Source organism: Urocampus carinirostris, chromosome 15, assembly GCF_059441175.1.
Source record: "Urocampus carinirostris isolate Australia breed hairy pipefish chromosome 15, RoL_Ucar_1.0, whole genome shotgun sequence".
Lineage (NCBI taxonomy): Eukaryota > Metazoa > Chordata > Actinopteri > Syngnathiformes > Syngnathidae > Urocampus > Urocampus carinirostris.
The window spans coordinates 36,938,913-36,965,901 of record NC_142363.1 but is presented as its reverse complement, the minus strand read 5'-3'; the positions used below and the strand labels follow the sequence as shown (position 1 = coordinate 36,965,901).

The following is a 26,989-nucleotide window of genomic DNA, read 5'->3' as shown; positions in this document are numbered from 1 at the left end:
CATTTAATTTCAAAATTGGTTTTACATGGGAAAATATTTAAAAAAATGTTTTACTTCAACTCGTGGGTACTTCTGGACTTTGTCGGTCTAAGTGACTTGCCTGAAATTTTCACCACTTTCTTTTTTAGCTGCTTTTAGATAAAAGGTATTTTTATATGTCGATATTTTTGTGATATTTTCTATCACACAGAATTAAAAACAGTCCAGTATCTTTTAAAAAAATGCCTTCAACGAGGGAACACTTTCTCACCGAGTTTGATTGACACACCTATCCGCCAATCACGACGCTCAAACCTACGCGTCAAGATTGTCTACCATTGCCCCTTTTCAACAATGCTTTTAGAAATATTGATGTTTTTTCTAGCATTAAGATTTTTTTCACCTTTCGAAAAAGCTTACGTATGATACGAATTCCTTCAACCGGGGAGCACTTCCGGACTGAATTTGATCGACTCATTCGTCAGCCAATCATTTTACTCCTTTGTTGTGCACCTTCGCACTTTTACACCACAAGCGATCTAAGATGGCGTAGCTTGCACGATTCATCGGACGGGGGAAGGCGAAAGTGGGGGAGACTTTTTGGGGTCCCCTCACTCCTGCAAGACCCTCAATTATTTTTTGAAGAGAAACTGAAGAAGGATGAGGAGGAGGCGGGCCGTGGTGGCGACTGCCAACGTCTTCCCAGCGACGTCGCTCCAAGGTCAGACATTTGCTTCACTTCTGCACTAAAATGAACTCAATCTGATTGTTGTTGTGTTGATTCCATAAACGCACATGCCTCCTTGTTCGTTAAATTGCAGAGAAATCGTGTAAGAGCCTCATTATCAATGTTTTTTCCCTTTATTGAGTATCTTGCGTCCAAATCTTGGACCTCTCACTACTGCGGAGACCCTAAAACACCAAGCTTGTGGGGGGGTCTGTCATTACAAACAAGGGGTTATTTGCACCCCACCTTTGTGAGTGGCTTTGTTTGGGCACAGCACTACACAAATCTTAACTATTAATTAAAAAAGGAAACAACGGACTATCACTTGTGAGGCCCCTTCTCAAGGTTTCTTTTTTTCCTCACGTTGAGGTTTTGAGATTTTCCTTGCCCGCATGTTGGTTTAAGATCAGGTCATTGTGTCATTGTAATGTAGCGACCCTCTTTCATGCACCACACAAGGTTTCACAGTCTCTGGGTTTATTGCCTGCATTCAGTAAACTAAACAATACAAAAGTCAGGGGCATCTCTTCACGACTGCAATTATCTAAAATATTAAAGATACAAAAAAACGGGTCATCAATCAACAGGCCGCACCTCGTGGCGTGTTTGCATCAAAATACGTTGCATCATCGTTTCAAGATGTATTGCTTTACTTCTTATTTAGTGCTTTTTTTAATATACATCATTTAGCACAACTTATATATTTTTATATACAAAAATAATTTGCGAAAGCAGCTCATATGTCTAGCAAAATATGCATTTTTTATCCAACTGATATTGGGCACATCTTACCTTCAGCGCTTACAAATTCACTTAAGCTACGGCAAGCGCTGAAGCCCATAAAGTGCCAAACGAAAAAGACAGTCGCAGACGCCCATGACTTAACAACTGAATGAGGTAACGGAATATTAACAGTAATACAACAAAAACACAGATTTTGTGAGAATTTTAAAAAACATTCAAAACAATCAAATTTCAACTCTGTTACATAATCCTGTGCAGTCCTTTGAGACATTTTTGTGATTAAGGGCGTCATCAATAAATGGGACTTGACTATTTAATCCCCACCAGCTGCATAATACAATGAAAGCATTTTGCACACTATCAAGTCACTTGTATGCCATTTTGTTGCATTCCGTTTTAGCGTGTGCTAGACCAACTCAACAATTTTCCCTTTCCTCTGTCCCATAAACTTGATCTATTCCCAAAGCATGCATCTTGTGCACAAATGGTGAAAAATGGGCCTTGTAAATAATCAATGTGCATGTTCATTCAAGCCTCCCACTGACTCGTAAACCCGTAAAACATCATGCTTTTTTTTAGAATAAACATAAACTCACAGCAGCTTGCCCACCTTGACAAAGCCTTTATCTTCAGAATGCTACTCAATAATTTGGCTATGCAGAGCGTGCAACCAGAATTAACTAAAACACTCGACAATGTATAGAGCAAAATCATAGATTCCTACATAGTGGGGGGATTTGATCGCCTGTCTTTCCCCGATCCCCAAAAGCCCCTCCCCCAGAAGAAAACAAAACCCGTGATAAGACACATAAACCAACCAGCTGTTGTTGAAAATGCGCATATTCGCATCAAAAATACTAACAGAACCTCGATCCTCACCTTCAAAGCCTCTCGGATTGCAGGTCTCACAGCCTCTTCAATCTGCCCACGTCCAGGAAAATACTGCAGTTTCTCTGCGCCAGAACCAGCAGGCTAAAGGACAGTATTCTGTCAGGATTCTGAACTTTCTCCCTACCTTACCTCCTCCCACCCTTCTCCTGTTAATATCTGTTTATACTTTGCACATTTTTTATTTGTGTTAGGAATTAAATCTTGAAATGTATCGTTTACCAAATTGTTTGAATGAGTTATCTGACTCCATTAACCAAACACAAGTTACATTCACCTAACAATGCATGCTCATTTCTGTTTGTGAAAAGACGGACAAGAGACTGGCATTTCCACACGGGAGCAGATTTAATTTCTTAGACAAATTAACCAAGTGAACTCCATCGAATTAGCAGAATTAGTCTCTGTCAAGCCTCCTCTCTCTATCTTCTCGCTTCCTCTTCTCGGCCCACTTTTTCCGCAAGCTGGTGTGCCGACTCCTCCCATGGGCGTGCCGGGAAAGCCCCCTCGTGGGGTCCACCCCCTCGCCTCAATGTCTGAAAATCTCATAACAGCAGAGCGCTTATCAAAACAATGCCTGACGTCCTTCATCAGAGTCCTGTTATCAAAATTCCCCAGCCAAAACATTCCGCATTTGGAACGGCGTGACCTGTCATTGAACTTTTCAGCCTACCCGGTGAAAATCGTCATTGCACTCGATAAATGTAACCTGTATTCAATCGTATAAAATCCTTTATAGTCAAATGTATAAAATCCTTCAATTGGAACCTAGATATTTTTTGACAAGACGAAAGAAACTTGCTGTTATCGGTAGTTTCATCTGTGCTGTATGATGCGCATAGAGCATATTTGACAAAGTTTATATGATCCCCTAAAATCCCCCCTTCAAGGAAAACAAAGCCTGTGATAAGGAAAGTTTCAGACATGGTCTGAGGGCACCTTAAAAGGAGAAATGATACGGCAAACAACAAAAAAATCGTCGGATATTTTCCGACACTGTTGCCATTTTTGCCCTTTTATGTCTTTTGCTGCAGTAAAATAATGATCGCGTTTGTCGTGAAGGGCGTCCGTGACGGAGGATCGACAGCATCCACCGTCAGTCCTGGATGAAGATGAAGAATTTGCCTGGAAGAAGGTGATTCTACGAGGGGAGAATGTCCCCCCCCACGTCCCCTTCCGATGGGTCGGCCCGGCCAAAAAACGTCCACTCCGCCTCTCGTCCGATCCAGACGGTCTTGTAATCGCTTCTCTTCATATTTAATTGGACTTTGATCCGGCATCGAGAAACGAGCCCATTTCCTCTCCAAAATCTCCTCAAAGCCCATCAAAGACACATCCTACTGTAGCAAATACCATTCGATGATGTTTTTCGTTTTGACCTCCACGACCTCGGAACCGAATGAGATATTTGGGATACGATTTGCTTCCCAAAAATGTTCTTTTGCAAAGTCAACGCGTCGGCTTTGAGGACGACCGAAATTGGACAGAATTTGTTCTACGGTGTCTGAAAAAATCAATCCTTTTGAGGATAGAAAGGAAAAGATGAATGAGAATTTGACATTGGGACTAAAAAAAACGAACAAAATATGTAAAAATAAATGATCGGTATTTTCCGCACTATAAGGCGCAGCGGGTTATAGGGCGCACCCTGAAAAAATAGTTTTTGGTCCTATTTTTGACATACATAAGGCGCACCGGATTATAAGGCGCTACAATGGGAACGTGGACAAAACAGTCAGATAGTTCAGTCCAACTGATTACCCCCTTAACAGTCCCAAAGCTTGCAAAGAAGCAAATACGTGTCTCAGACATGTATGGAAACAGTGTCCGTACGATGTCACTCAAATGCATCGTTCCAAATATCATTCAGAAGGTTAAAATCTTGGGATTCAAGAAATGCCAACCATTTCTTAGTTTCCATTTTCTTTTTTGCTGGCAACCGTGTGGACAGCAAAGTAAGAATTTGATTGTGCAGGGAAACGGGGTTCTTTACTGTGCATATGACAATAAACACTTTGATTTGAATTTTGTTTAAAAATAGATTCATCACAGAACCATCAAGATTGTTCTAAAACGAGATACTGGGAAAATATGAAGCCGCGTAGCTCACCTAAGTTCTCTTGCAGCCATCACGTTCAATAATGATACATAACCATGGTCTTCTTACAACCGTAAGTGGAGTAAATCCAGGAGAGTCAAATATTTACAAATACAAAATAGTAAAAAATGTTTTCTCTATGCCGTAGTGCAACCCAACACGTGAATCACATTCATCTTTTTCGGCCAATCGCAGGCTTTATTTCGCCCCTTTAGCCTATGCGAGCCTGTAAATGATAAAAAGGATCCGCCCCCTTTACCTCCGAATAACTTAAGCCAATAGCGATGGATTCAAATAATGATTGACACATTGGTTAGCCGATGAAACGCCGGTATATAAATCCCAGCATACACCGCGGACTACTCCACGTTCGGGGGGAAATCGAGTCTGCGGCTGCTTGCCTTTGTTGCGAGACCTTGCGACTTAATATTGATCCGTATATAAGGCGCACTGTATTATAAGGCGCATGCTCAGCTTTTGAAAGAAATAAAGGCTTTTAGGTGCGCCTTATAGTGTGGAAAATACGGTAATAGTTTGGTGAATGTTCTAAATTTGGACAGTGTTTATTTTAGAGGGGCTGAAAAATGGACAATTTGCAGAATAACGAGTGCTATAAATAAGCTCTTAAAATAGCAATCTTCATGATTCGGGAACAAGTTATCAATTTAAAACATGTTTTTCATTCCCTTGAAAATGTTTTTGGGTTGAATTGACTGAATGAGTTTCGTTCTGCAGCAAAAATATATTTTGATGAATGCATTTAGCACTTCCAAATAGTCATTTTTTCTTGATTTCAGTTCTACAAATGTCATTTCGTTGTACTTTCTGTTTAAGTAGCAGATTTAGCAGAACTTTATTCTTTAAAGGTGCAGTGTGTAGCATTGAGTGCCACCTATTGGTGCAAAAAAACGGAGTGAACTATTCGAACAATGTTTATTTTTTATTTAAAAAAAAAAATCACAAGCGTGTTTGTCCGGCATCTTGCTGTGCACTCTGCCACCGGCCCTCGCTTGCGCCTGGCAAAACAGCGCCATCTTGTGGTCAAATATTACACACTGGCTTTAAAAAAAAAAACTATTATCCGGGCATAGTGCAATACGACGTCCAAACTCGTGTATGACGTCAATGTCGACAAAATAAAGCGAGCCGCGCGTTTGAAAAGCAACAAAATCACCCGCGTCTTCCATTCAGGATTTGTAAAGTTTCATCTTTTTTCTCTTGTAGACTTTAAAAGTCTGCACGAGGCTTGCATGCGCACGTGACATTTTTATACATCCCCCCCCCAAAAATGTTTCCGGACGCATGAGAAATGTTTTTATAGGAATAAACGGGAGCAAAAAAAAAATAGAAAAATCCGCACTCCGCATGCTCAAATCAACACCCGGGTTCCGTGAGACTAGAGTGGAGAGTTTTTTAATGACAAAACAAACTGCACAGAAAAATAGAATGTATTCCGGGCCTTTTGGGAAAAAAAGAGACATTTCTTCATGTATACCGAGGCCCCCAAAACTCATGAAAAGAACATTTTCAGATGCATGAGTCAACTTTTTGCTGTATAAAAAAAAACTCCAGAGCAGAAAAGAAAAATGAAGAAATCTCCCGACTTTTAAATACCATTTTAATCTTAAATGTTTTTAAACACTGGAGCCCCAAAAATACAAATGATCTCATTAAAAAAAGACTTTCAGATGCATGAGTAAACCTTTTTTTTTTAATGAGAGAACAAATAACCAAGGCAGTGTTTTCAGATACATATGTAAATGTTTTTTTTTTTTGTTTGAACAATTTTATTGGCAACAGCAAATAAACAATGTGAGGTTTGAGCAATTTTTCGACAATTTTAACAGCAATTAAGCATATTCACAATTTCGTTATATCTGACAATATGACGTTTTAACCATTTTTTCCGACATTTTTAACAGCAATTATTGAGGCACTGAAGCAAAAAAAAAAAAATCTCCCACACAAGACTTCACTGCATGAACCTATTTTTATTCCATAAATATTTGAGGCACTGAGCCCCAAAAAATGACAGTCATCTTAAAAAAAAATAGATTTTCAGATGCATGAGTAAAAATATTTTGTAAATAAATGAGGCCCTGGAGCTAAAACATTTCCATAGCCCCAAAAAATTCCAGAAATCCCTCTTGTCATTCTAAAAAAATGCTTTTTAATGCATAGGTCATTGTTTTTCCTCTCTTCTCAAATCCTAATGAATAATAAAGGAATTTAATTTCATCATTGTAGGACGGGAGCCAAAGACGATTCCAAAATCCCCCCCTTCTATCTTAATTATTGAGCAATTATTGCTCCCAAATTCAATTTTCTGCAAACATTTTAGCGCAATCCTCCCAAAAAAGCAATACTATTTTCATTTTCTACTAATTTTGTCAGACACACAAAAATAATGTCTCCATCGCAATGCGTCCAAAAAGATCTAAAACATTTCACAAAATAGAAATATTTGCAATAATAATTGGCTACAATTGACCCTTTCCTGGCATGGATTGGCTTTTATTCATTTTCATCTTTTTATCAAAAAACATGACTTCATTCAAGGAGATGAATATTTTTGAATTCATATATAAAATTGTGTAAAATCCCCTCTTTTGGTGCCATAGAATGTCTTTTATTGGGTGCAAACTAAAAAAAACTAAACTTTCAGAATAAAACATTTTTTTAAAAAAATTAAAAATATGAGTATTATATGAATAGTACTCATATTAATACAATTAATTTAATGCTACCCTGGCTAGTGTCCTGGATTCCGTAGCGCCCCTACGGCTTAAATCACGACCTAAAAGATGCACGCCTTGGTTTACTGATGAAACTAGATGGCTTAAACAAGACTGCGGGAAATCTGAAAGAAAGCATTATATGAATATAAATCAAAATATAAGAAGCAGTTTGACCCAAGCTTCCCCAAAAATGCTCAATAATTCGAACAAAACATTGGGACAACATTCTTATGACATAATAAATGATTTTTTTTTCAATTTTCTTTTGGTATCCTCATGAAGTGTACCACATTTCTTACGTCTTCACCATTTTTCCCAGCACATCTTGCCTCGTGTCCGCGTTGAAATCGGAATTATGGGGACTTTTTGGACGTTTGTTTTTTTTTTTTTGCAACTTGTATTTGCGTCCCCGGCGCGATTGTACGTATTGCATGCAATAAGTGAAAGCCCCGCTAGGGGGCGTCCTTTATACCCTAGCGTGCATGTTGTAGCACACGTGTACTGTATCAACTATGCACTCTGTAGCGAGGATCAAGAATACGGGCATGCTTCTTGTTATTGTGCAATGTTTTTTTGTATGAGAGGAAAAGAAATGGATTTCTCTCAGCGAGCAATAGAAACAAAAGAATAAAATGCAGCATGGTGCCGACCGTCACGCGTCTGGCTCGTTTTGACTTCGGGTCTTAAAGCGGAGGTCGGGGGGCCGCGCCGGGTTCGCCGAATTGACCCGGGGGGACCACGTTTGTTGGGAATCGTGCGGAGATCTACTTTTTCTAAGAAGGCTTCGGTAGAATGAAAAAAAAAAAAAAAGATGATAATAAAACTAATACAACTATTGATTTATGCTTATATTCTTCTTGGAAGAAAGTCATTTTTTGCAGTCCTTTTGGTCGGCCGGGAGAATCTGGAGACGACGTAATTGCGACTCCACTTTCTGCCTTGCCTGGAAAAAAAAAAAGATTTTAATTTATTTGAATCATATATGCAAATAAGCCCAGATCATATTAGTCCAAACCTCAGAGATTTGTTTACAGTGGAACCTCGGTTCTCGACCATAATCAGTTCCAGAACCCTGTTCGAAAACCAATTTGTTCCATCACCGAAATCATTTTTCCCATTAAAAATAATGGAAATCGTTTTAATCCGTTCCAACACCCTGAATGTTTACCTTGAATGTTTAACGTAAACATAAAGCTAGCCCGGGCTAATCGTACGTTCACGTTGTCATAATCTTTGTACAGAAGATGACGCTAACATGAACGTGTAAAAATAAAAAAATCGGGTTGTTTACAAGTCATTTAGCACCCGGGTCTACACAACAAGTGGTGAACGGTTCATTGGAAAGGGGTCTCCGTTCCAACACCCTCAATTGGGCTCTGTTCCAACACCCCGAATGTTTAACGTAAACTTAAAGCCAACCCAGGCTAATTGTACGTTCGCGTTATCGTAATCTTATGAATAGGATTTCTTACCTTTGTGGTGGTCAGCAGAAGGTGCTCGCACACCTTCATATTTTGCTATTATTTCTTTCTTAAATGCAATAGTTGTACGCACTACTTTTCTTTTTTCACCTGTAGCAACTTTGCTGCTTGCACTGACTTTCTTCTGAATGAATTTCTCCAAATTTTTGTTCCAACTGAGAGGCGTTCGAAAACCCAGGTTCCACTGTATTCTTATTTCTTAATGAACTTGATTTGTATTATGTGTGCTTTAACATCTATACCAGGGTTCTTCAACATAGCTCACCAGGGTCATTGTGATTTCCCGCAATTTTTTTTTTTTTTTCATAAATAACCCGGTATGAACATGACAGGTCATTTTAGAAAATTAAAAAAAAAAATCCACTGGACAAAAATCTATTCATTGATATTTTGTTTTAACTATTAATCGAGAGTACCATGATAATTTGTGTTTTGAATATATGAATTCATCTTTATTGATTTATGTAACAATAAAAGTAATTTAATTGTTGGGGTTTATAAATAGAATATTGACGTTTCTTTAAGCTCGCTCTCCGGTTACCTTTTTAGCTATTTAGCAAGCTAGGGCACTAGCTAAATTTTATATCCTATCAAGCTAACAATTTACCTTTTTTGCCAGTTAGCAAGCTATTGAGTTGGCTTTTTGATTATTAATCTCATTTCATATTCTTTTTTTTAATATTTGAAGTTTTTCTAGATTCTTTTTTTAATGTTATGGATAAAAAATGCAAATGAACTGAATATTGGAAATATGGTATGCTATGGAAAAAATCTTACTGTTTTTTAATGACTAATATTTGTAATTCTTAGTCAAATTAATGTATTTAAAAAATGTTAAATAGTCAATCATTTGAAGTATTTTTATTTTAACATGTTTCATTAAAATCATCTAAATAACAAATGTTTCATGCTTTGTTAAATCTTAAACCCTTTTATATTTTTTTATATTAAAAAACATATACTCTGGTTTGTTAGAATCCTTTTTTAAATATTATAAATATTTTATTGATGCTTTGAAAATGTTTTCTAGTCTAATTAAAAACAAATACATTTTGAAATTGTTGAAAATATTTAATGTCTGTTTTTTATCTTAAAATGTTTTCATAAAAACATTTAGATTACATATTGGAAAAATGTTACTTTGTTCAAAATACTCAATATATATGACCATACAAATAATAAAAATGATATTATTGATTTATGTTTTTATTCTTCTTAAATATAAAGACTTCAATATTTAAATAGTCCACTGCCGAAAAATGAACTCCATTTTTCTAAACTTTATATTTTCTCTACTTTTGCTCAAAATTGGGTTCAAGTCATCCTAAAAAGTCGGAAACTACCGAGTATAGGACGAGTCATTTACAGGCCAGATGCAATTTCCCAGCATGCACCACCGGCGGCGTTTACCTCCTCGATGCCGGAAAGAGTCGGCTCCGTGCGGAAGCTAACGTCGCTCGCGTCCACGAAGGCGCAACTGTCTAGCACGTAACTGGAAAAAAACAACATGGCTGTCGTTAGCGTGCGAAGGCGCTCGCCCGGCGCCATTTTACCCACCATTTGAGGTTCGCCTTGTGTAGCAGGAAGAGAGAGCGCACCGCCGTCAAGTGGCGCGGCGCCGAGTGCACCGCCGTGCCGATGGTGCACGCGCACTCCTCGCACGTCAATCGGCTGAAGATGCTGAAATCCAGAAGAAGGGTGAAAACGCTTGTAAAGTGGGCTTAAACGTATTTGCTCAAGGTGTGTATTTCGAATCAGTTGATGTTCCTTTTGGCCGTTTTTTAGTCTTCCTGTTTCTTTGTTTAAAACTGTCAATGCTTTTCCATGGGGGTGGTCTTTTGTCTTTGTTTAAACATACCCGTACTTTTCCTGTATTGTGGTTTCAATCAAAGACAGAGGCAGACGGGGAGTGACCCAGAGTGAGTGTGAGCAGTGAGCCAAGAACGAGACAGTTGCTTGTTTTCCTGCTACTCTCCCCGCTGCAGCTGGTTAAAAACTTAAAAAGTCTTTGCCTGATGTTTTTTCTACCGTTAGCCAATTTATAGCTCTCCCACACTTCAGTGGTCAGCTCCTTAGACCCCACAAAAATAACTGAAACGGAAAGGCCGTCGGTCACTTTTGTGCCCAAACGATTCATCGACGTCGCCTAACATTTGTCGAGACGAAAAGCGAAGAAGGGTCAAATCTGTGACGGTCATAAACTTTCCAAGATGGCCGCCACCAATTTCCACTTTTTCTGGTTCCATAAAATCGGGACAGTTTTGGGGGACTCACCAGTCTTTGAAATCTCCGTTTTGTCCCCATTCTTTCTTCTTAGCGACTTGCACGTGATCGGTCACGGCTGCACACAAAAACAAATCCCTTTTTTATCCAGTTTTAGAAGAATTGAAAGACAAATTATTATTTTATGACATTAATTTATTTATTCACAGTGCAGGGTTTTCTTGCGTGTGACGTTAAAAAAATAATTATCCCTGAGATTTACGAGGTTCGAATTGTTTTCTGTTTATTTTAAATCATATTGAAACTAATGCAATTATTAAAACTAGCAAACACAGATTTACTAGGTTTTAACATACCAATATTTTAATAAAATAACATTAATAAAATCGACAACATTTTGACTTATTTAATAAGGACCTAATCGAAAATATAGAAGGGGGGGGGGGAATCAAGAGAATAAATTATCTTGAAATAAAATAAGTAGGAAAAAAAATGAAATAAAATTCTTCTGGGCACTCTGGTTTCCAAAGATAGCTGGGACGGGCTCCAGCACCCCCGCGGCCCTACTGAGGATAAGCGGTGCAGATAACAGATGGAAAATAAAAATTCAGGGAAAGAGAAGAAAATGAATAATGAAAAGAATGAAGAGATTAAAGAGAATGAGAAACGGAAAACAAGGAAATAAAGTAGAAAAAGCGGGATAAAGGAAGAAGAAATTGGAAAGAAAATGCAAAGAGGGAGAGAAAAACAAGATCATAAAAGGAAAGAATAAAGAAAGAAGAAAATAAATGTCACCGTTTTACCACTTTTCTGCGTGCAAAATTGTTGTGCGAAATTTTACTGATCGATTTTTAAAAAATGCAATTTGTCCTCTCACCGAAAGCGACGACGTTGTCTAAATTGGCCAGGCGAATTTCTCCACACACTGAAGTCGAATCGGCGAGAACCTCGATGCAATTCTTGCAATGCAAAGTCGCCATGAGGCCGCGTTTGTCCCCGGCACTGCTTTGACAGGCCATTTTGAAAATTTCTGCACAAGAATTGAAGGATGGAAAGGGAACTGTGCACGGTTTGGCTTGGAACGCGCGCCAGCGCTAGACTTCCGGGTGTACGTCGCTACAATTGGCCGAGAGTCTCTCCAACAGCCAATCCAATAAGCCCAGTGGTTTATCCTCGAAGCCCCGGATGCAAGCGTAGTCAGCCGATTGATTTTCTTTTTCTTTTTTTTACAATTGTGGTTCTTGCTGTCTTAAAGTACCCACCTTGCTGTTTTAGGAAACATTATGCGGATTTTGTTCGTATGTACAATTATATATAGGACTGACTTTGTTTGTCCTCTGAAATGAGAGTTCCGGTTGTTGTTGCCTGCTTGGCCAGAGAGTTTCCCAACAGCCAATCAAATACGCCCTGCGATTTGCAAGCACAGTCGGTTGATTTATTTATTATTTATATTTTCTTACCGTTCCAAATTGGGATTCTCGACGTTCAAATGCATTGAAACATTGTTCTATTGTTCAAAATTTAATTTTTGAAAAAAGTATTCGTTTAAAAAAAAAACAGCAAGAGGCGGGCCTCGCCTCAGCGTGGGTAGGACCTCACTGTTCGACCGCGCCCCTTTTTGAACAAACCACGTGATTGAAGTTTTATGTTAAATAAAAATATTTTAGAAATCACATTAACATCCAGTCGTTGATTTTTTTTCTGTAGTAGGAGGTTTTTTTGATTCAATAGTTTATCCTTTGTGAAAACAAACCAATAACTGTTGACTTTTGTAACTGCTGTCAATTTTAAAATGGCGGCATCGCGTGGACAACAAGGAGAACTGCAACTATTCGTCATTGTCTTGTATTTAGCTGTATAACGAATGCGGATTAAAATGAAGTCGCGATTTCAAATTTAAAACTACAATTCAAAATGGCGTCATGACTACAAATGTTCGTCATTTCAACCAAAATCATACCAACGACGATTGGTCATCTAAGCGTCAGAGTATTGGAGAATAAAGGGGAAATTGTGTGTTTAAAATGGGCTAAAAATGTAAATAAACGTAGAAAACAGTGATCCATAATGATAATTGTTTTTGTAATTTAGCTGTCTTAAAATAAAGAGTAAAGGGGGAATTTGTGATTTGAAATTTGGTAAAAAAAAATAAGATAAAACTACCACTGTTGAAAATGGCGTCATCGCGTGGACAAAAGGAGAACTACATTTGATTGTTGTGCAGGAATCGAATAAATAAATAAATACAAAATACATAAATCCATAAATACATAAATAAATGAATTCCGAGTAAAAAGAAATGGAATAAAATGAATCTGAATGGAGGAAATTCGGTGTCAAAAGGACTTCCATTTAAATCGTGGGCGGGCTTAGCGAGGACTGGTGGGCGCGGCCACGGAGAACAGGTGTGCTCTCGCACGCTCAGGTAAGCAGATCCAGACAAGCCGCGGCGATGGATCCCGAGGTGCTCCGAGAAGGCTTCCTGGTCAAAAGAGTAAGGAAACTTTTGGAAGATTATTATTATTCGGAAGATTTGGGTGAAAGTTTCTTTGTTGTTGTTGTTGTTTTTGGGTGTCAGGGTCACGTGGTTCCCAACTGGAAGGCGCGCTGGTTCGTGCTAATGGCGGACAAGTTGCTGTATTACAAGTTCGAAGGCGGAAAAAGCCAATCCAGCCAGCGGGGTGAAATCTTGCTCAAGGGCTGCGTCCTCACTTGCCCTTTCCTACTGTGCCAGAACAGGCCCGTAAGCCCTAAACGCTTCTTCTTCCTACTCTTCTTCTTCTTCCTCTTGTGTTTCTTCTTCTTCTTCTTCTTTCTCACCTCTTTATTCCTCTTGTTCATCTTGATTGTTCTTGTTCTCTTTTTTGTTCTTCTTTCCCTGTTTTCATTCTTCTTCTTCTTTTCTCCTTCCAGTTCTTGTCCTTCTTCTCATATTGTTCTCCTTTTGATTGATTTTGTTGTCGTTCTTCTGGTTTCATTTCTTCTTCTTCTTCTTCTTTTTTCCATTTTTTTATTAATTTGGTTTTGTTCCTCCGGTTCTTGTTCTTCTTCTCTTTTTTTGTTCTTCTTGTCCTTGTTTTCATTCTTCTTCTTGTTCTTCTCCTTCTGGTTCTTGTCTTTCTTCTCATTATTGTTCTCCTTTTAATTGATTTTGTTGTCCTTATCCTAATTTAATTTCTTCTTCTTTTTCCATCTTTTTATTATTTTTGTTTTTGTTCTTCTGGTTCTTGTCTTTCATCTGCTTTTTGTTCTTTTCGTTCTGGTTCCTTGCAATCTTCTGGAGTAGGTATTTTTTGCTCTTTTTTTGTGTTTTAGTCCTTCTAGTTCTGTTTTTGGTTCTTCTTCTTCTTCTCTTTTTTGTTCTTTTCCTTCCGGTTCTTGTCCTTCTTCTCATTATTGTTCTCCTTTTGATGGATTTTGTTGTTGTTCTTCTGGTTTCATTTCTTCTTGTTCTTCTTTTTTCCATCTTTTTATTATTTTGGTTTTTGTTCCTCTGGTTCTTGTCTTTCATCTGCTTTTTGTTCTTTTCATTCTTGTTCCTTGCAATCTTCTGGAGTAGGTATTTTTTTTGCTCTTTTTTATGTTTTAGTCCTTCTAGTTCTGTTTTTGGTTCTTGTTCTTCTCTTTTTTGTTCTTCTTGTCCCTGTTTTCATTCTTCTTTTTGTTCTTGCCTTTCTTCTCATAATTGTTCTCCTTTGTGTTGTCGTTCTTCTGGTTTCATTTCTTCTTCTTTTTTCCATCCTTTTATTATTTAGTTTTTTGTTCCTCCAGTTCTTGTTTTTCTTCTCTTTTTTGTTCTTCTTGTCACTGTTTTCATTCTTCTTGTTCTTCTCCTTCCATTTCTTGTCCTTCTTCTGATATTGTTCTCCTTTTGATTGATTTTGTTGTCGTTCTCTGGTTTCATTTCTTCTCGTTTGTTTTTTTCCATCCCATTTTTTATTTTGTTTTTTGTTCCTCTGGTTCTTGTCCTTCTTCTGGTTTTTGTTCTTTTCATTCTTGTTCCTCGCAATCTTCAGGAGTAGTTATTTTTTTGCTCCTTTTTATGTTTTAGTGCTTCTAGGTCTGTTTTTTCTTTTGGTTCTTGTTTCTGTTGATCTTCTTTTTGTTCTCCTTGCTTTTCATTTTCTTTTCTTTTTTTGTTTTTCTGGTTTTTGTTGTTTTTCTCCCTGTTCTCCTTTTGGTTTGTCTTCTTGTTGCCATGGTTCTTTTGTTATTATTGTTGTTCTCTCCTTCATTTTCAGTCCTCATCTGGTTGTTCCTGTCCCTCTACTGTTTGTTTGTTCTTGTTTTTCTCCTTGTAGTTTCCGGATCTTGTTCCCATGAATCTCCTTGTTCTCCTTCTTGACGCGGATGTTCTCATTGTCCTCGTCCTTCACCTTTTTCTTTCGGTCCACGTAGACATTTTCTTTTCGGAGGAACAACCCGTTCGACGTCATTTCGTATTCCGCTTCCGACCTCGCTCCGAGTCACCGTTCCGCGTTTCACTTTTCTTATCTCCTCACCGGAAACTATTTTACAATCGCAGAAGGAAGGAGTGCCTTCCAGGATGACAAGTTGAATGGTTGTGAAACATTGTGGGCAGGGAGATTAGACATGGCACTCCGGGGGGGAACCAGAAGAAGAGTGTCATGGCGTTCGGTCTAGAGAGCGTGTCTTTGATGATTTTTGTTTGGGAATGACTTCCCGGGCGTGCATTTCGGTCCACCGGACTCCTTCTTTCCTTTTTTTGCAGCTGGTGTTCCGGCTCCAGACCGAGACGGGCGAGGACTACTTCCTGGAGGCGTGTTCTCGGGAGGAACGGGACCAATGGGCGGGCAGCATCGCGGCCGCCGCCCAAAAGTTGGAGGCGGAGCCAGACGGTGACGCCGACGACCCCGACGGCCACTCCGCCCGAAACCCGTCCGCCCCCCGCAACGTCGACCTCAGGTGAAGGCCAAAGGAATACGACGGCACACGCATGAGTAGATAGGGTCATGTGAAAAGGCAATAGGGCCGACGATTCAACACTCTTATGTCATTATAGGTTTTAGATCAGGGGATGCTGTCATAATAGTCTGTAAAATAATCTGTGCAGCCCTTTGAGACTCTTTGTGATTAAGGGCCAAACAAATAAACATGACTTGAGGTTTTTGAGTTTTTCCCTGCCCTCATGTAGGTTTTAGATCAGGGGATGATGTCATAATAATCTGTGGTTTGCAATAATCTGAAGTCTGTGCAGCCCTTTGAGACTCTTTGTGATTAAGGATGTCACAAATAAATATAACTTATATTTGAGGTTTTTGAGTTTTCCCTTTCCCTCGTGTAGGCTTTAGATCAGGGGATGGTGTCATAATAGTCTGTTGTGGTCTGTGCAGCCCTTTGAGACTCTTTGAGATTAAGGATGTCACAAATAAATATAACTTATATTTGAGGTTTTTGAGTTTTTCCTGGCAGCACGGCGGCGCAGTGGTTAGCGCATGTGCGGCACAGTTCATGTCTTGGGAACCTCCTGCGTGGGTTCAAATCCAGCTCCAGACTTCCTCTGTGGAGTTTGTATGTTCTCCCCGTGCTCGCGTGGGTTTCCTCCGGGCACTCCGGTTTCCTCCCACATTCCAAAAACATGGCCGGTCCAAATTGTCCCTAGGTGTGAATGAGCGAATGAGTTGTCTGTCCCTGTGTGCCATGCGATTGGCTGGCAACCACTTCAGGGTGTCCCCTGCCCACTGCCCGATGATTGCTGGGATGGGCTCCAGCACCCCCTTGACCCTACTGAGGATAAGCGGTGCAGCTAATGAGATGAGATGAGTTTTCCCTTTCCCTCATGTAGGTTTTAGATGAGGGGATGGTGTCAGAATAGTCTGTGGTTTGCAATAGTCTTTGATCTGTGCATCCCTTTGAGACTCTTTGTGATTAAGGGCAATAAAAATAAATATAACTTGACTTGTCCTGGAAGCGAACTAACGAGGTGGCCAAAGGGCTACTGCCATCATCTGTTCAAACGGTGAATTTTTTTTTGTACATTTGTATTTGATACTGCGATCGACATGACTGGCAGATAGCCTTCATTTAAAGACAGAAGCAAAATGGGATCCCGGGCCGTCAATGGCCCTCGGGCCGGACTTTGGACATCCCCTGTGATATATCATAAACGTTCTCTGAGAGAATTTCTGTTTTTGATGTTTTTTCAGCAAAGTCCTGGAGGCCATGTACGACGTCCAGAGCGGAATCGACATGTGCAACCACGTGGAACATGGACGGGCCTACAGCAACTGCTTCTCAGGTCGCCCGAAATAAGAAACTTTGGGGGCCACACCATAGAACAAACCTTCTGTCGGGGGCCGGACGAGTAGATTAGGGAGAAAGAAAAAGAGAGATAAAGAAATAAGAGAAAGAGGGAGGGAAAAGGAGAGAGGGCGGGACAAAGAAAGAAAAAGAGAGAGAGGGAGGGAGTGTGAGAAACAAAAGATAAAAAGTGGTGAGAGAGGGGGAAAAGAAAGGGAGAGGAAGAAAGAAATCCAAAGAAAAATAGAAAGACAGAAGGAGAGAAAAGAGACAAGAAAGGGCGAAGAGTATGAATAGAGAAAGAGAAAAGGGAGAAAAGGAAAAAATGAAGTTAGAGCAAAAGAGGTTAAAAAGACGCAGAGAGAGAAAGAGACAAAGAGCAACAAAGGAAGATAAAATGAGACAAAGAGAGTGAGAGACGGAGACAGAGAGTCGGAGAAAAGGGGTGGAAAAGAGAGAGAAAGAAAGAGCGAGAGCATGAGAAACCAAAGAGATAAAAAGATAAGTCGTGAGAGAGGGGGAAAAGAAAGGGAGAGGAAGAAAGAAATCCAAAGAGAAATAGAAAGAAAAAAGGAGAGAAAAGAAAGCGCGAAGGGTAGGAAGAGAGAAAGAGAAAAGAGAGAAAAGGAAAAAAGGTAGTTAGAGCAAAAAAGGTTAAAAGACACAGAGAGAGAAAGAAACAAAGAGAGACAAAGGAAGAGAAAAAGAGAGACACGGAGAGTGAAAGAGACAGAGACAGAGTGGGAGAAAATGGGTGGAAAAGAGAGAGAGAGAGAAACAAAATAGATAAAAAGAGAAGTCGTGAGAGAGGGGTGAAGAAAGGGAGAGGAAGAAAGAAATCCAAAGAGAAATAGAAAGACAGAAGGAGAGAAAAGAGAAAAGAAAGGGTGAAGAGTAGTGGCCTACACGTACCTTTCCGTGGGAATCCACGTTCGAATCCCGGCTGCTGATCCGGCAGGTTCGGCGGTGGTGGACTGGTTGGTGTTCGCACGCCTGGCGCTGAACCGCTCGGAAGCGGCTACGTTAGCTTCGGCGCTACTGGACGAAGACGTCTTGCGCACGGTGGGCGGACGCAGCGTGGAGGCCGCCCGGCACGCCGGACCCGATGGGGGATTCCTCGACGATTCCGCCGCGCTCTACGCCTTCGTGAGTGATTTGGGATGATTCCGAACGAGGGTGCGCAAACTACGGCCCGCGGGCCACGCGCAGCCCTTCGAACCCGACCGTCCGGACCAGAAATCTCGTGACGATACGTATAGTAGTAAACAATTTCCTGCTAATAAAGACGTGGTTCCGGGTGCCGATTTTGTCCCCGATGTCCTACTACGATCGAAATGTTACAATAATACTACAAAATAATTTAAAAAACACAATTTAGTGCTCAAAAACATGGAATTCATGTATTATTTTCATAAAACACGATAGAAATACGACAAAAACACGACGACGGAAATGCTATAATACAAAATACTCAAAAATGTGACAAAAATGGACCTACAGTCATAATACAAAAATATCTAAAAATACTACAAAAATCCAACGGCAGAAATAATACAAATATTCTATAAATATACGACTACAGAAATACTATATTACAAAATATGACGGCACAAATAAAACAAAAATCTACTTACATAGTACAAAAATACCAAAAAATACTACAGAAAGTCTCCATAAAACCAACTGCAGAAATACTACAAATATACTATGAATATAAAACTACAGAAATACTATATTACAAAATATTCAAACAGAAATATGACAGCACACATAAGACAAAAATCTACCCACATAGTACAAAAATATCAAAAAATACTACGAAAATCCAACGGCAGAAATACTACAAATATTCTATAAATATACGACTACAGAAATACTATATTACAAAATATTCAAACAGAAATATGATGGCACACATAAAACAAAAAATCTATTTACATAGTACAAAAATACCAAAAAATACCAAAAAATACTACAGAAAGTCCCCATAAATCCAACTGCAGAAATACTACAAATATACTATGAATATACGACAACAGAAATACTATAATACAAAATATTCAAAGAGAAATAGGACAGCACACATAAGACAAAAATCTACCCACATAGTACAAAAATACCAAAAAATACAACAAAAATACTGCAGAAAGTCTCTATAAATCCAACTGCAGAAATACTACAAATATACTATAATAATACAACTACAGAAATAGTATAATACAAAATATTCAAACAGAAATATGACCGCACACATACTGCGAAGATCGACCTAGTCATAGTACAAAAATACCAAAAAAATACTACAGAAAGTTTCCATAAATCCAACTGCAGAAATACTACAAATATACTATGAATATACAACTACAGAAATACTATAATACAAAATACTCCAACAGAAATATGACAGCACACATAAAACAAAAAATCTACTTACATAGTAGAAAAATACCAAAAAATACAACAAAAATACTACAGAAAGTCTCCATAAATCCAACTGGAGAAATACTACAAATGTACTGTGAATATACGACAACAGAAATACTGTAATACAAAATATTCAAACAGAAATATGACAGCTCACATAAGACGAAAATCTACCCACATAGTACAAAAATACCAAAAAATACAACAAAAATACAACAGAGAGTCTCCATAAATCCAACTGCACAACTACTACAAAATACTATAAATATATGATGACAGTAATACTACGAAACTAAATACCAAATTGAGTGCTTAAAAACTGAGTATTATTCTTTTTTGATTTCATCCTGAAAAGAAAAAAACATTATAGAAATACAACAAAAATACCACTACACTAATACTTTAAAAATTACGGTATAAATAATACTACAGAAATGCTACAAAAATATAAAAGAAATACTACAAAAATACCACGATAGATATTCTTTAAGAATAATTCTGCAGAAATACTACTGTAAAATTACCGATACACAAACATACTACTATATAAGTACGGTAAAACGGTAATCCACCTACAATAATACTACGATGGAAATATTACAAAAGTACTAAAAAATAATTACAAAACACAATTTAATCTTAAACATGAGATTCATATATTACTCAATAAAATACGATAGAAATACGACAAAAACACGAGTACAGAAATGATACAAAATACTCAAACAGAAATGTGACAGCACACATACTACAAAAATCGACCTACAGTCATTGTACAAAAACACCAAAAATACTACAGAAATACAACAGAAAGTCTCCGTAAATCCAACTACAGAAACACTACAAATAGAGTATAAATATACGACGACGGTAATACTACAAAACTAAATACCAAATTGAGTGCTTCAAAACAGAAAATTATTTTATTTTGATTTCATCCTGAAAAGAAAAAATAGTACAAAAATACCACTACACTAATACTTTAAAAATTACGGTATAAATAATACTACAGAAATGCTACAAAAATGGCAAAGAAATACTACAAAAATACCACGATAGAAATTCTTTGAGAATAATTCTCCTATAAAAATACCGCTACACAAAAATACTGCTATATAAATATTAAAATGGAAATACACCTATAGTAATACTATGATGGAAATATTACATAAATACTACAAAATAATTACGAAACACAAGTCCTGAAAATATGGAATCCACATATTATTTTATAAAATAGGATGGAAATACTACAAAAACACGATGACAGAAGTAATACAAAATACTCCAACAGAAACATGACAGCACATATACTCTAAAAATCGACCTACAGTCATGCTACAAAAACACCAAAAATACTGCTATATAAATACGATAAAGGTAATACACCGATAGTAATACTATGATGGAATGATTCCAAAAATACTTTGAAAATTGAGGTTGAAAGGCCTCAAATCAACCATCCACCATTGAAAGCGTGTGGTTGGATCCTACTGTGTGTGTTCCTGCTAAGGTACTGGAGCTTTAACACAATCGAGTTGACTAGATACCAAACGGGGCCGATTTCCTTCAAACCAGCCCACAAAATAATCAAACGGGCATCCTGACTCGGCACACAAAGACAAATCCGGAATCTTTTGATGACGAGCCGACATTTTTGTGGTCCGAATCTTCATTATAAATGTGTAGATTGCGAGCTTCATTTCCATGGTTATCATGATTTTGACTTTTCTTGACAAATGTTTGATTTTTGCTTTCAGTCGGACAGCCTGAAGAAGCGAGGACGCGTGAAGGCGGAAACCACCTTGTCGACATTGGAACTGAGCGGTCGCGTGGTCAAAAGGGGATACCTGCTCAAACAGGTAAACTCACAAAAACAAAATGGCCGCCAGCTTGCATCAGTTTTTGCGTATCGTGCGTAGACCCTCATTTTTGTCGAAAAGTCTTTTTTGACTTGATTTTCTTTTTAAACTTTTTTCATTTTCTTCCTCCCTTTGTCTTTTTGTTTTTTTTTGTTTTCTTTCTTTTTCTCTTATATATTATTTTTCTTTGTCTTCCTTTTTTCTTGTCTTTTTCATTTTCTGTTTTTCCCTTGTTTCTTTTTTCATTCTTTCTTTTTTCTTTTTCTTTTTATACGTTGTCTTGTTGTCCTGTCCCTTTTTGTTCTTCTTCATCTTTTTTCTTTTTCTATTTTTCCCTTTCTTTTATTGTCTTCTTTTTCATTTTTCTTATTTTTTTCTCATTTTTTTCTTTTTCATATTTTTCTTTAGTTTTTCCTTTATGAGTTTCTTTCCTTTCCTTCCATTTTTTCCACGTTTAGGGAGGTGGTAAAAAACAGGTCAAACAGGTAAACAGACAAAAACAAAATGGCCGCCAGGTTGCATCGGGTTTTCGTGTATCGTGCGTAAACCCTCATTTTTGTCGAAAACCCAATTTTTTTCACCCCATTTTTGACTTTATTTTCTTTTTAAACTTTTTTCATTTTTCTCTTTGATTTTCCTTTTTTCCTTTTCTTCCTCCCTTTATCTTTGTTTTTTTTACTTCTTTTGCTTTTTTGTGTTTCTTTATTTTTCTCTTATATATTATTTTTTCTTGTTATTCTTCCTTTTTTCTTGTTTTTTTCATTCATTTTTCTGCCTTTTTTTAATTTTCTGTTTTTCCCTCGTTTCTTTTTTCCATCTTTCTTTTCCCTTTTTCTTTTTATACGTTGTCTTGTAGTCCTGTCCTTTTTTGTTCTTTTTCATCTTTTTTTTCTTTTTCCTTTTTCCCTTTCTGCTTTCTTTTTTGTCTGTTTTTTTCTTTTTCTTGTTTTTTTTCTTTTTCTTATTTTTTATCTTTTCTTTTTCTTTAGTTTTTCCTTTATGAGTTTCTTTCCTTTCCTTCAATTTTTTTTCCACGTCTAAGGAAGGTGGTAAAAAAACAGGTGAGTCTCTTTGAGTCAAACAGGTAAACCAACAAAACGGCCGCCAGCTTGCATCGGTTTTTTTGTGTATCGTGCGTAGACCCTCATTTTTGTCGAAAACCCAATTTTTTTCACCCCATTTTTGACTTTATTTTCTTTTTAAACTTTTTTCATTTTTCTCTTTGATTTTCCTTTTTTTTCATTTTCTTCCTCCATTTATCTTTTGGTTTTTACACTTCTTTTTTTTTCTTTTTTTCTTATATATTATTTTTCTTTGTCTTCCTTTTTTCTTGTCTTTTTCATTCATTTTTCTTACCTTTTTCGTTTTCTGTTTTTCCCTCGTTTCATTTTTCTTTCTTTCTTTTTCTTTTTTCTTTTTATACGTTGTTTTGTTGTCCTGTCCTTTTTTGTTCTTTTTTGTCTTTTTTTTTCATTTTTTTTTCTTTTTCCATTTTTCCCTTTCTGCTTTGTTTTTTGTCTTTTTTTTCCTTTTTCTTTTTTTTTTCTTTTTGATATTTTTTATCATAGTTTTTTCTTTAGTTTTTCCTTTATGAGTTTATTTCCTTTCCTTCCATTTTTTCCACGTCTAAGGAAAGTGGTAAAAAAACAGGGGAGCCACTTTGAGTGTGCGTAGTTTGCATTCTTCCTCGCGTTTTGTGGCGCTCGTTTTCAGATCCCCTACACAATACGGCGACATCTAGTGGTCGTATAGGTCCCTTTAAAGGTTTCGGGGAAAGAAAAAAACCCCGTATAAAACACGGACACTTGGTTTCGGCTCACACTATGTGTTTGGATGCAACGGGAATTGAACCCGGGTCTCAGCGGGAAGTGGGCAGAACGATCCAAAAATTGATATTATTGATATCGAGCGAGTATTTGGATCGGATCTATAACAAAATTCCCAGTCTCGCCTGTCTCTATTTAAAGTCATGTTACCAGAGACCGTATAATAAGGTGTTACTTTATTATCATCATAAGACATGAAACCCACAACGAAATTAACATCGGTCTCTGGTACTGTGACTATAAATACTGTGTGGATGAGATAAAACATTATTCATTCTTTTACATCCTAACATATTTTCAGCTTGATTTATTTTTGTAGTATGTTCAAAAAGAAAATTACAATTAAAAAAAAACCTAATGCCTTCTCCTTTATCAGTTTTTCATTTTTCTATTTTTTATTTTCCCTTATATTCTTGAATGCTTTTCTTTTTTTCCCTTTTTCTTGTTTTTTGTTCTCTTTTCATAGTTTTTCCCCCAATTTTTGTTTATCTTTTTTTCGTGGATTTTTTTTTTCAGTTTTCCCCTCTATCTTTTTATTTTCTTTTCCTTTCTTTATCTTTCCCTCCTTTTTTGTTTTGTTTTTTCTTGTTTTTATTTCAGTTTTCCCCTTGATCCTTCCATTTTCTTTTCCATTCTTTGTTTCCTTCCTTTTTTTGTTTTGTTTTTTCTTGGATTTTATTTCAGTTTCCTCCTTTATCCTTCTATTTTCGTTTCCTTTCTTTATCCATCCCACCTTTTTTTGTTTTGATTTTTCTTGGATTTTTTTCAGTTTTCCCCTTTATCCTTCTATTTTCTTTTCCTTTATTTATCTTTCCCTCATTTTTTTGTTTGTTTTTATTTTCTTGGATTTTTTTTCAGTTTTCCCCTTGATCCTTCTATTTTCTTTTTTTTTCTTTGTTTCCCTCCTTTATTGTTTTGTTTTTTCTTTGATTTTTTTTCAGTTTTCTTCTTTATCCTTCTATTTTCTTTTTCTTTATCTTTCCCTCCCTTTTTTTTTTCTTTTTTTTTCCCTTTATCCTTCTATTCTCTTTTCCTTTCTTTATCTTCCCCTCCTTTTTTTTCCCCCTGGGATTTTTTTTTTTTCAGTTTTCCCCTCTATCCTTCTATTTTCTTTTCCCTTCTTTATCTTTTCCCCTTTTTTTCTGGTTTTCTTTCTTTTTATTGCCTGTAAATGTGTATTTTGTGGCGGCCGTCCAGGGCCACAGGAGGAAGAACTGGAAAATCCGACTTTTTGTGCTGCGTTCGGAACCTTCTTTCCTTCACTACTACGACCCCACCAAGGTGAGGCGGGACGGGGACGGGGTTACGGGGACGGGGACGGGGTTCCGGTCGGTGTTGCCTAGCAACCGACGTCTCTGTGGGTCCCCAGGACGACATCCGACCGGTCGGAGGTTTCCCGCTTCGAGGATCGTTGGTGTCGTCGTTGGAGGATAACGGGGTTCCTTCAGGTGGGTCTCGTCCTTTCAAAATAAAAGCCAACAATGGCCGCACATCCCGATTGCCAGGACTCAAGAAACCCTCAGGCCCGCAATTTAGCAGGATTTGTCTTCATTTTTTCTCTTTGATTATCTTTCTTCCCCGTTGTTCCCCTTTATCATTTTCGTCCCTTTTTTGGCTGTTCTTTTTTCCTGTCATCCTTTTTATTCACTTTTCTTCCCCTTTTCCAACTTTTTTTCTTTTTTTTTTATTCATCTTTTCTGTCCGTCTCCTTTTTCTATTTGTTTATTCTTTATTTTTTTTCCCGTTTATTTTTTTATATCATTTGTTTTCTCTTGTTTTTCTTTCCTGTTTTTCCTTCTTTTTTCTGTACTCACCCCATTTTATCTTTTTAAATTTTCATCTTTGGTTTTCTTTTTTTCATTTTCTTCCTCCCTTTAACTTTTTGTTTTTATACTTTTTTTTTCTTGTTTTCTTTCTTTTTCTCTTATATATTATTTTTCCTTCTCTTCCTTTTTTCTTGTCTTTTTCATTCATTTTTCTTCCTTTTTTCATTTTCTGTTTTCCTTCGTTTCTTTTTTTCCTTCTTTTCCCTTTTTCCTTTTATACGTTGTCTTGTTGTCCCTTCCTTTTTTGTTCTTTTTCATCTTTTTTATTCATTTTTTTCTTTTTTCCCTTTCTGCTCTCTTTTTATCTTCTCCCTCTTCTTATTTTTTTTCCTTTTCATATTTTTTATCTTATCATTTTTTTTACTTTTTCCTTTATTAGTTTCTTTCCTGTTCTCCCATTTTTTCCACGTCTAAGGAATGTGGTAAAAAAAACAGGTGAGTCACTTTGAGTCTCCGTAGTTTGCGTTCTTCCTCACGTTTTGTGGCGTTCGTTTTCGGATGCCCTACACAATACGGCGACATCTAGTGGTCGTATAGGTCCCTTTAAAGGTTTCGGGGAAAGAAAAGACTGCCAAAAAAACCCGTATAAAACGCAAACACTTGTTCTCAGCTCATACTATGTGTTTGGATGCGACGGGAATTGAACCCGGGTCTCGGCGGCAAGTGTGCGGATCGATCCAAAAATTGATATTATTGATATCGAGCGAATATTTGGATCGGATCTAATTAAAAGATTGCCATTTGTGGTTTTTGCTCCGTAACTTTTGTGATTTGTGAGAAAACGTTTCCATTTTTGGATTTTTCAGGCGTGAAAGGCAAGATCCAAGGAAACTTGTTCCAAATCATCACCGACTCGGAGACGCGTTATTTCATCCAAGCGCCCAGCCAGCGTCAGAAAACCGATTGGATCGACGCCATTCGCCGACACACGTAGCCCCGCCCCCTCCCAGCCACGCCCCCTCCGAAAGACACAGAACGGAAAACGGGAACGTCGTTCCGAGCGGACTCGGGGAGGAACGGAATTCGGGAATCGGGATCGAGGTTTTTTTGAATGGTATTCCTTAAAACAACCCTTTTATTTCCAGTCCTGGTGCCTGATATTCGAGCGCTAAATGACATCGTCTAACGCAGGGGTGTCAAAGTCATTTTAACTCGGGGGGCCACACGATAGAACAAACATTCTGTCGGGGGCCGGACGAGTAGATTAAAAAGAAAGAAAAAGAGATAAAGAAATAAGAGAAAGAGGGAGGGAAAAGGAGAGAGGGCGGGACAAAGAGAGAAAAAGAGAGAGAGGGAGAGAGCCTGAGATACAAAAGATAAAAAGCCGTGAGAGAGAGGGAAAAGAAAGGGAGAGGAAGAAAGAAATCCAAAGAGAAATAGAAAGACAGAGGGAGAGAAAAGAGAAAAGAAAGGGCGAAGTGTTTGAAGAGAGAAAGAGAGAAAAGGAAAAAAGGAAGTTACAGCAAAAGAAGTTAAAAGCCACAGAAAGTGAAAGAGACAGAGTGGGAGAAAAGGGGTGAGAGAGAGAGAGAGAGAGAGAGAGAGAGAGAGAGAGAGAGAGAGAGAGAGAGAGAGAGAGAGAGACGCTTGATCTGGCCCGCGGGCCGCCTGTTTGACACCTGTGGTCTAACTCGAAGGAAAACCAGGGCCACGGAGCACAGCGCAGCAGCAAGATGCCGTAGAAACATGTAAAAAAATGGAAATTTCTCCTCGTATGATTTTTTTTTTTATAAAATTGAACATTGGTATGACCACTAGGAGGCACTCTATATTCCTTGAAGGTAAAAGCGCTCTCATTAAGTCTGTATTGGATTCCTCCTCCTTTGTAGCATTCATTTGTTTGAGCCCGCAGTTTCGTGATTGATGCATTCAGGGACATTTAGTAAATTCGATTGTCTTCTTTTCAAGCTAT

The 26,989-nt window shown here is 37.8% G+C and overlaps 2 protein-coding genes and 1 long non-coding RNA gene across 3 annotated transcripts; 2 read left to right on the top strand and 1 right to left on the bottom strand.

Moving 5' to 3' along the window:
* The first annotated feature begins 388 nt into the window (after positions 1-388).
* On the top strand, positions 389-7,829 carry LOC148352309 (uncharacterized). The gene is made up of 2 exons (XR_015852815.1): positions 389-700; positions 3,373-7,829. It is a non-coding gene; the product is annotated as an uncharacterized LOC148352309 (long non-coding RNA).
* On the bottom strand, positions 6,345-13,898 carry oip5 (opa interacting protein 5). The gene is made up of 5 exons (XM_088353863.1): positions 11,756-13,898; positions 10,930-10,996; positions 10,213-10,335; positions 10,066-10,147; positions 6,345-8,117 (listed from the first exon to the last, which is right to left on the bottom strand). The coding sequence occupies exons 1-5, from the start codon at positions 11,895-11,897 to the stop codon at positions 8,043-8,045; spliced, it is 489 nt and encodes a 162-aa protein (XP_088209989.1). The 5' UTR covers positions 11,898-13,898; the 3' UTR covers positions 6,345-8,042.
* plek2 (pleckstrin 2) lies at positions 13,257-26,471 on the top strand. Its single transcript, XM_088353862.1, has 9 exons — positions 13,257-13,372; positions 13,457-13,621; positions 15,611-15,804; positions 17,046-17,137; positions 18,098-18,285; positions 21,324-21,425; positions 24,449-24,532; positions 24,621-24,699; positions 25,884-26,471. Exons 1-9 carry the CDS (start codon positions 13,331-13,333, stop codon positions 26,009-26,011), a joined length of 1,074 nt encoding a protein of 357 aa, XP_088209988.1. The 5' UTR covers positions 13,257-13,330; the 3' UTR covers positions 26,012-26,471.
* Positions 26,472-26,989: the final 518 nt, after the last annotated feature.